The 8,986-nt window shown below is 44.5% G+C and overlaps 1 protein-coding gene across 1 annotated transcript; it reads right to left on the bottom strand.

Moving 5' to 3' along the window:
• Window positions 1-674: 674 nt before the first annotated feature.
• On the bottom strand, window positions 675-5,118 carry Mepe (matrix extracellular phosphoglycoprotein). Its single transcript, XM_076546830.1, has 2 exons — window positions 4,724-5,118; window positions 675-2,001 (listed from the first exon to the last, which is right to left on the bottom strand). Exons 1-2 carry the CDS (start codon window positions 4,823-4,825, stop codon window positions 721-723), a joined length of 1,383 nt encoding a protein of 460 aa, XP_076402945.1. The 5' UTR covers window positions 4,826-5,118; the 3' UTR covers window positions 675-720.
• Between the last annotated feature and the right edge of the window lie 3,868 nt (window positions 5,119-8,986).

Here is an 8,986-nt window from a genome sequence, read left to right as displayed (position 1 = left end):
TGCTACAAGACCATCGTGGCCAGAAAACCTCCTCTGCTCAAGAACGGGAGGAAGACACAGCTGGGAATACTATGGTAGTGGTCAGTGCGTGGTATCTGTGACCCGGGTCCTTGTCTGGCTCTCTCGTTTGTGTGTCTCTTCATCCCAGTCTCCTCTCTAGGTGGAGGCAGAACCAGCCAAAGTGATCATGAGGTTGGTTTCAGAAACAAAACCTGCCATGTAGGACACTGTAAGTGCACATCGTGAGGGAAGAGCACAGCCGGGCCACCAACCAGGAGATGCCGTTATAGCACAGTCAGGGAGTGGTTCCAGCCTTGCTCCGGGAAGTCCTTTCACACCTCACCTCTCTGCTCGAGGTGGATTAACCTCGTTCATTCTTCCACTACCGCCAACAGTCCCCTATAGCTCATTTAACTACAGACAATCATAGAAAAAGCACATTTATTTTCACTCTGAAGAGCATACAACACATCAAGGCACACATGACATCCACGGGCCATTTTAAGGTGTCGGCTGTCCAAATATCACCTACAATATCAATTCTTAATGAAATTTTTATTTAAAAAAAAAAGCATTAGGACTTTGAGTAGAAATCCTTCCTATAACCATTGTAACAGCACAACGTCCCGGAGGGAACCAGGCTTGTTAGCTTGCTTGGTTCCGGCTGTGACCGCTCTTCCTCCAGGACGGGAGCGGAGGACTGGTCCAAATTCCTGGGGACTAGTCACCTTCACTCTCACTTGAACTGTCACTGGATGACTCACTGCTGTCTCTCCTGCCGGGGCTAAAGCGCCTGTGGGCATGGGGCCTTCGTGAAGGCCAGGCGCCTCTCCGCTGCGACATCCCTTTATTCCGTGTGGAATTATGTTGTCCATGGAGTACATAATGGTTTTTTCTGCTGTGTGTGATTATAATCCCCTCACTACTGGGAGCATTAGAGGAATCGCCCTTGCTTTTAAACTCATTGCCAAGACTGTGAGAAGGAAGAACCTGGCCCTGGCTTTTGCCTTTTCCTGGAAATCTTTGTTTTTCAGTCCAGGTCACTTGGTTCCTGTGGGATTCTTCGGCGTCTTTCCTAGAACTACCTTTGCCTGGCTTGGGAATCTCATTGTAACTGGGGCTCCCGGTGCTGTCGTGGCTGCCCCCTTTCGGCTTCTCTTTGGAGGGCCCTCGTGGGTAGTGAAATTCGACTTTCCCTTGATGGGCATTTTGGCTGCCGGCATCAACTCTGTTTCCTTCTTTTCCAGGGAGTTCCCTAAAATTAGTGCTGCCTGTGATGTCGTTGCTGCCCTCCGCAAGCCTCACACCAGCAGCACCTGCCCGTGGTGCGGTTTCCTCTCCGGTGGCATCGCCACCATGTCTTTCTCTCTCTGGGATCTCGTTAGAATCTAGTCCACTTGTTTGTAGGTCACCAATCTCAGCTTTGTCAGAGCCGGAGAGGCCCGTGAGACTAGCGGAGCTGTCCAGACCAGGCCCAACAGCACCTCCTCTGCCAGGAATGTCCAAGAAATGCTGCCCATCCCCACTGAAAGGAGGGACATCATTGTCCCCCCTCACTTGAGTGTATGGGGAGCCACTGCCTTCAAAGTCCCCGGGGAACTTTCTGATTTGGGGCAGGTAGTGAGTGCTCCGTCGGACCTGATGGGTATGTTTGCTTTTCACTGAGCTGTTCCGGGATAGTAGATACCTCTGTTGATTCTCTTCATCTTTGAGGTGGTCTTTAGCATCGTTGATATCTGTTGGAATCATGCCTGGAACACTCTTAGGTTTCTTCTCTCTGTTTTTGTCCCTCCGTAGTTCAGTCCTCGTCACCGGTCTCTTTATAGGCTGTGGGATACTTCTGAGGAGAGCGGCACCATACCTTTCCTGGCCAGGCCGGTTAAGGAGGGCATCCCCTACATTCTCCGCTCCTTTATCCCCTGTGGGCTCAGAATGCATAGATGCTGTTAAGTCCCCATGGGCGCTGCCTTGGTTGGTGGTGCTGTCCTCTTCATTCAGCATCTGCGGATTTACAAAAAGATTGGGGTGTTTGCTACTTTTGTTACTTCCATTGGCTTCAAAAAGAGACAAAGTTTTCTCTATTTTCTGGGTAATGATTTCTTTAGGTGTTGACTTGTGTTTTTTTTTTCCTTTGCCAAGCTGGTGAAAAGCAATATTGTCTCTGCCTTTCTCTTCTTGCTACAGTAAAATTTTTAGCATTAAGTGATTACTTTATGTTAAATTTAAAAAATCTGATAATTTATAAAAAAATGTTTAAAGCATAACTCATAAAAAGTGTTTAAAAACTATAATATATTTAATGAAAAGGCTACAACCCAGTGAGGATGGAATGGAGCAAAGCAGGTTCCATGGGAAAAGAAGAATGAGGCAGATTTGATGGCCAGGCAAGACTCAAACATTCAGAAGCAAAACAGTGAGAAAATTTTAAGACTAAGTGGCAGAATCAATGTATTTTTCGACACACTTCAGTGTGTTGGCTTTCCTTGAACATGTTAACATCTTGGTCATGGTAATTAAAGATATGAATAGATGAAAGCTCCCATGTGGAGAAAAAGAAAAATCAGCTAGAAACTTACACCTTTATGAAGTACAAGTAACTGCTAAAGTAGTTCAGGCAAGCAGGGGCCGTGGTGAGCTGCATCAAATCAGACAGCAGAGGGAATGGCCAAAGGTATTGATTCTCACTGTTTTTAATGTGTGTGGGTGCTTCGCCTGTATGTGTATCTGTGATGCCCACAGAGGCCAGAGAGACCGTCAGATCCCTTGAAAGTGGAGCTACAGATGGCTGTGAGCTCCCGTGGGAGTGTGGGAAGACACATCCTGATCCTCTGGGATGGGCAGTAAGTGTTCTTAACTGCCTGATCATCTCTCCAGCCCGCAGACAGTTTCAAATCTCTCACTCCAGTGCACACTGAAGCAACTGTGCTTCAGGTACCACCTCAGCTGCCATCCCTCTTCGGGCCGGGCGAGCTGTGGAGACATCTGACCCAGAGAGGTACATGACCCAGGGACGCTACTTTGCTTTTTTGAGCATCAGATTTTTCACTACAGAATAAGAAAATAAATTCATTTCAGGATTTTAAAAAGAAATAATTTTGTTAAAGGATATAATGCAAGCAAAGCATCTATCACAGTGTCTCTCATCAACCAAGATCTATATAAATGACACTAGCGGTCATTCAGACAGGATCATGTGACGCCCTTGATGCAATGCTAGCTTGCTTTCCTACACAGTGGCAACAGCAATCATTTCCTCATAGGATGCACAACTGTCCTGTCCTGTCTTTATGGTTTGCACAGTGGCAGCCAACTGTGGACTCTTCCTTCACTCCCCCTGCATTCTGAATGCCACCCTTTGGCTGTGGGTTCCTGAGCTTGTGGACACTGATCACACATTGTCTAAGATAGAGTTGTGAGATCTTCCATCTCTAATTAGTAATACTGTGTATGTGCGTGCGTGTGCGTGCGTGCGTGCGTGCGTGCGTGCGTGCGTGTGTGTGTGTGTGTGTGTGTGTGTACGCGTGCATGTGTGTATGCACGTGTGCACGCTGAGGGGCTGGGAAAGCCTGCACGTGTCAATACCCACATATGGATGGATGTTTAACTTGTGAGAGTTTCATCTCACCTTGTACCATGTGAGTTCTGGTGACAGCGTTCAGGTTGTCTGGTTTGGTGGCCACTTCTGAGCCATCCTGCTGTGCCCCTCCACCCCTGCTTGCTTTAAAATGTATCCGACTAAGTGTTTGGAATTGTGAGTCCGTTAGTTCCGCACACACTTGAACTGCAGGTAAGAATAGTTTGTGGAAGTCCCCTCTAGTCTGGCAGAACTTGTTAGCAGGAAGTCTCCAAAAGTGTCCATTTGTCTGTCTGAACTGTAAGATATAAACTGAAATGATCTTACATATGGAAATGATGATACCATTATTACTCACTAGCTTTTATAGTTCCAAGCTTATTTGGGGGAAAAGGTAAGATTTTTGTTATGAGAAAAAAAAAAAAAGAACTGTAGTGGTTTACTTCTGAATAGAAAACATTCTAAATACTTAGCTTAAGCCTTTGAGTCTCAGGAAGCTGGCCTTGGGCATTTATGTTTATTTGCTCATTTCTGATGAGACATTTAGAGCTGAACAGGTGGCTTAGAAAAATCAGTATAGTATCTTAAATTAAATTTAAATTAAAAAATTCTTAGGTCTTTTTTCCTTCTTACTCTTAGAGGAAATTTTGTTCCATTTTGGTGTTTCTATTGGTTTTTTTTTCTTTCTTTTTCCTCTTTTCTCTTTAGAAAGGTAGCATGCCTACTAATGACTGGTGTACATTTAATTAGAAGAGCAAATAAAACTGTTTTGTATAGAAAAGCAAGAGGCTATGTTTTAATTTTGGTATAAGACAGTTAACCACTTGTCTGAGAAAAATATTTTAAAATACAAAAGCTTCTTGTTGTACATGTACTCAGGAAAGTGGTTTCCAGTCCATCATCAGCTGCATGACCGGCTATGAGTCAGCCGGCTGGTCTGTCTCCTCCTTCCTTCCTTTCTTCCTTCCTTCTGCGCCTTAGTCCAAGGCATTCTTTCATTGGAGAACAGCCCTCCCACTCACTTCTGTCTCCTCCCCCCACAACCTAGCTCACAGTTTCCATTCTGTAGCTTTCCCTGAACACCAGCCCGGAACTGCTATCTTTCTACTCCCCGCCCCGATGGAGATTTTTATCCCTTGTACCACTCACATGACACTTTCCACATCCTGTCTTGGGTTCTCCGTATCGCTCCTCTATCTTTAAGTTCTGAGAGAGAAGGAATTGTATTCCCTGAGCTGTTTCAGCTGGCATTATATCTCACATAGCAGGAAGCACTGAAAACCTCTGTCACCCCAGAACCAAAATTAACTGACGTTAATAGACAGATCCAAACAGCCGTAGAGATGGCCATACAAAGAATATCTGGCCAAGGAAAACAAAATTCTACAGAAGAATTCTCACTTCTGGGGGGAAATGAAGCCAGATTTAGGAAAGTAAACTGTCCTTTAGTTGGAGGCATTTGAAGCTGTTTGAAGGTCTTTGGGCAATGAGTCTGCAAGAAGCCACTGAGTAAAAGAATTATTGTCATCCCAGTGACAAGTGCCTCACTCTTTCTCTCCAATGAGACTGCACAGGGATGAGGTCATCTGTGGAGTGAGTTTAAGATACAGGGACGTGTGCCACTCTTGAGTACAGGACGGCCTGTCGTAGTAACTTCCTTCCCCTGGGAGTCTACCCTGTCCTAGTGTATGGTGGAGTCTGCTCAGAACACCTCCTCCTGAGAAGCAGTGCTATTGAGACACAGCACAATGATATTTGCAGGGCTCTGGGGCCCACCAAGGCCACACTTGCCCAAGTAGGTCCTAAAGCAGAACATGGTTTCGGCCAAAGCAGTAGATGGGGGTAAGGAGGTTCTGGAACGCAGGGCTGCATACCACAGTGACTTCAGAACCTGGTGGGGGAGGGAAGGAAGGCAGCATCCACAGCTGGAAATGCCAGACCACCTTGTCTCTGCTGAGTTCCCCTTTCGAGTCCAGACTCAGGCACTCATCTTTATGTTACTTTCAGAGTAGACATATTTTTCATGGTGACCCTTACCTACACCATTATATTAAGGTGGTGGGGTTTTTTTGTTTTTTTTTTGTTTTGTTTTTTTTTGTTTTTTTTTGGTCTCAAGAAATTTTCTGGATTTCTTCCTAATACTATAGGATTTTTTTAACTTGAGAAAAATCTGATTTTGCTTCTGAAAATGGGTATTACCTTTTATAACCACAGGAGGGCGAGCGTTGGCCACCCTAAAAGACAGCCACCTCGGCTCTCTTTTGTATAAATCTTGAAATATATTTTTCCTGCATGTCACTGTCAACTGTTTGTCATAACACGCTGTGTCAATTTCACTACCATATTTCAGTGGAAGAGCAACATGAGGAAACACTTCCAGAGCAGGATGGAGAGGACATTAGAAGACAGACAGCTTTTACTGGGCTCGTGGCTGAGGTCCAGCAGGCAAATGCCACCACATGAGCATTCTGGCTTTCAGGTTTGCTGTGTGGACCTTTGTAATTTTCAGCTGAGAGTTTCGGAACGAAGAACTGGAACTGCCAGGACAAACCATGGAAGAAATGAGCTGTAATGTGGTGACATGCAAATCTGATGGTATTTGCTTACCTTTCTTGATATAAGTGGAAAACCAACTCCATGGGAGCCCAGTTCTCTACAGAAGCCCGTTAACCAGCCTCCCCCGACTTTCTTTGCTGCTGGTTGCTTTCACATACAGCACACATGGGGAATGGCGTTTGGTAGTGACAGTGTCCCAGAGGTCTTATTGTGACACTGTCCCAGAGGTCTTATTATCCCTCTGAAAGTTGTGCAGTTGACCACTGTTCCATTTGAAGGGTGAAATCCCACTGACAAGAAGCCATCAATATGTGGACATTTTCAATCATCTACCGTAGGAATTATAATTATAGATAATTATAGCATGTGTCATGATTCTGCTGGATGATGTGCACTTCTAGCCTAGGCACCCAAGAACATTTCGGCAGTTAAAAATATTCCCTCTCTGGCTTTTTTTTTTCTTTACAGAGCATTTTAATAGGTATTGGAGAGGAAAAATTCTGTTTGCTCTCTGTTCTTCTACATAGTCTTGCCTAGTTTTCACAGTCTGTGGTTGAAATTCTGCAAGAAAACAAGGAACTCAATTTCACCACACAGAATATTCTTTCATTCATTTCTTCAAACAACAAACATTTCACTTCTTTTTCTTTCTGTGGATTATATTAGTGTGGAAAATCATCCTGACTGAAAGAGGACTGGACTCACTCTTCCTTAAATGTGTGCTGGGAAAGAAAACATCGTTTTCCTCCCCACTAGGTGGCAATGTCATCTCTACCACAGAGTCAAGTTCCAGTGTGGAGAAGTGTCCCCACAGCATGGAGGGGAAAGGCGGCCATGGTGCTCCGGTGTCAGAGTAAAGGCCACTGGAATCCACAGGAAAGAGGCATTCACTTGCAAACCCGAGTGTTAGGTGTAAGGGAGGTAACTCGGAGTTCAGAAGGTGTGGTGGTAGTGTAAGTCAACGGCTGGGTTACGATGTGGTGGTGCCGAAGAAGTGCAGTACCCACCTCAGCCCTGTGTGCACAGTCGTGACTAGTCACCACCTCAGCCCTGTGTGCACAGTCGTGACTAGTCACCACCTCAGCCCTGTGTGTGCACAGTCATGACTAGTCACCACCTCAGCCCTGTGTGCACAGTCGTGACTAATCACCACCTCAGCCCTGTGTGCACAGTCGTGACTAGTCACCACCTCAGCCCTGTGTGCACAGTCGTGACTAGTCACCATCACAGCCCTGTGTGCACAGTCGTGACTAGTCACCATCACAGCCCTGTGTGTGCACAGTCGTGACTAGTCATCATCACAGCCCTGTGTGCACAGGTACACAGTGATGCCTAGTTACATGGCAAACCATTTTGCTCAGGCAAGAGATAATGGACATGGCCAATAAATCAGGCAGTCTCTTTGATCAGTGTTGAATGTCAATTTTTTTCTTGAGCATAGGTGACTCATCTACTGAAGCTTACTGAAGTACATAAAGGCCAGACACTGAGAAATAGATATGATAGCTGCCTCAGGTCTTGGAGTCAAGGCCGTGTGAGATGTCACACAAAATATAGGACCTAAGGATCCTGGGGCAAGTTTTCTGTGAACAAAATCGTGTAACAATTCTTCGAATCTTAGTATTTCCATTTCCTTATTTCCTTTGGATATTTCTCGCTTATTGCTGTTGTGGCAAAGGGAAAAAATGGGTGGATTATGCTGGTGTCATGTGTATGCTAAAGAGGAATCAAGCATCATGATGAATCAGTCACAGAAGAGACAGAAGTCCCAGGGGAAGATTTAAAAAAAAGGCAAGCAGTCTGAGGACCACCTTGTCCACCTGTCCTATTGGCCTGAAGAGTGCTTTTCCTAAACAACACTCAAAGCCTTGGGATTGTATTTATGTGGCTCTGCTCTGATTGATAAAAATCTTCACAGAAATATAAAATAGGTGGTTAGTGAAAGCATCCCATTATTTGGACTACTATTCCATTTCATCCTAGAAACAAACAATTGCTTTGTCAGTAACATCTTATATTTCTAGGACACAATATATTTCAGAGAATCTCACAGTTTGCAAAGGACTTTTGCATAAAAATTTCACTTGAGTACCTTAACAACCCCGTGGGATGGGCAGTAGCAAAGAGAGAACCCACACAGACACAGGTGGGATGGAAAAGGGGGGGGGATGCCCCACCCCCAACCTCCTCTTCCAAAATGCTGGGACTGAAGCAATAAAAACAAAAAATTAAAGTAGCTTTATTTGAAGGGATGTTTACTAATATGGAGATATGTTCCTGAAGTTTATGTCAAATCTTCAAGATATATTTCATAATTTTTTTCCTTATTGCATCTATTTCTTATTGTTAGTTCTTCCATGGTTCTGTGAAAATAAATTTAAACTGTTACCTCATTTTAGTAATATCAGATGAGCTATAGGAGGAAGAATATAGAAATAACATGGTGAGGTCTAACAGTGAGGGTATGACAGCAGGAGTGTCTTCTAACAGAGCTCGCTTGCCTGCACACTGACGTTTGTGTTAGAACATGCACTTGCTGCTGTGGATTAACCCAGTGTAGTTCCTGATCCACTGTGACTTGGATCAAAGCCTCCCCCACTGAACTGCATACGATGGATATTAATCGAACGTTACTGCTTGATCTGCCCTTCTCTTTTCTCATACTTGAAAACTGTTTGAATTTGGGTTATAATTATGATGCAAGCACATGACTTACTATAGACTCATTTTTTTATACCAACGATCTACGACCAACTAATTGAGGTAATTCTTCAAATGGAATGCATATGTCTGTGAGAAAAGATGATGCTGCAATTCATAGTGCCCAATTTTGTCCCTGTTCCCCTACTAAGACTC

This window comes from Peromyscus maniculatus, chromosome 10 (genome assembly GCF_049852395.1).
Source record: "Peromyscus maniculatus bairdii isolate BWxNUB_F1_BW_parent chromosome 10, HU_Pman_BW_mat_3.1, whole genome shotgun sequence".
NCBI classification, from domain to species: Eukaryota; Metazoa; Chordata; class Mammalia; order Rodentia; family Cricetidae; genus Peromyscus; species Peromyscus maniculatus.
This window is presented reverse-complemented; position numbering and strand designations above follow the sequence as displayed.

Coding starts and splice junctions, on each gene's coding strand:
- Mepe (XM_076546830.1), bottom strand. CDS start 4,825: ATGCCAGCTGAAACAGCTCAGGGAATACAATTCCTTCTCTCTCAGAAC. Junction 2,002..4,723: donor CAGGATGTGGAAAGTGTCAT/GTGAGTGGTACA, acceptor GTAAATCCGCAG/ATGCTGAATGAAGAGGACAG.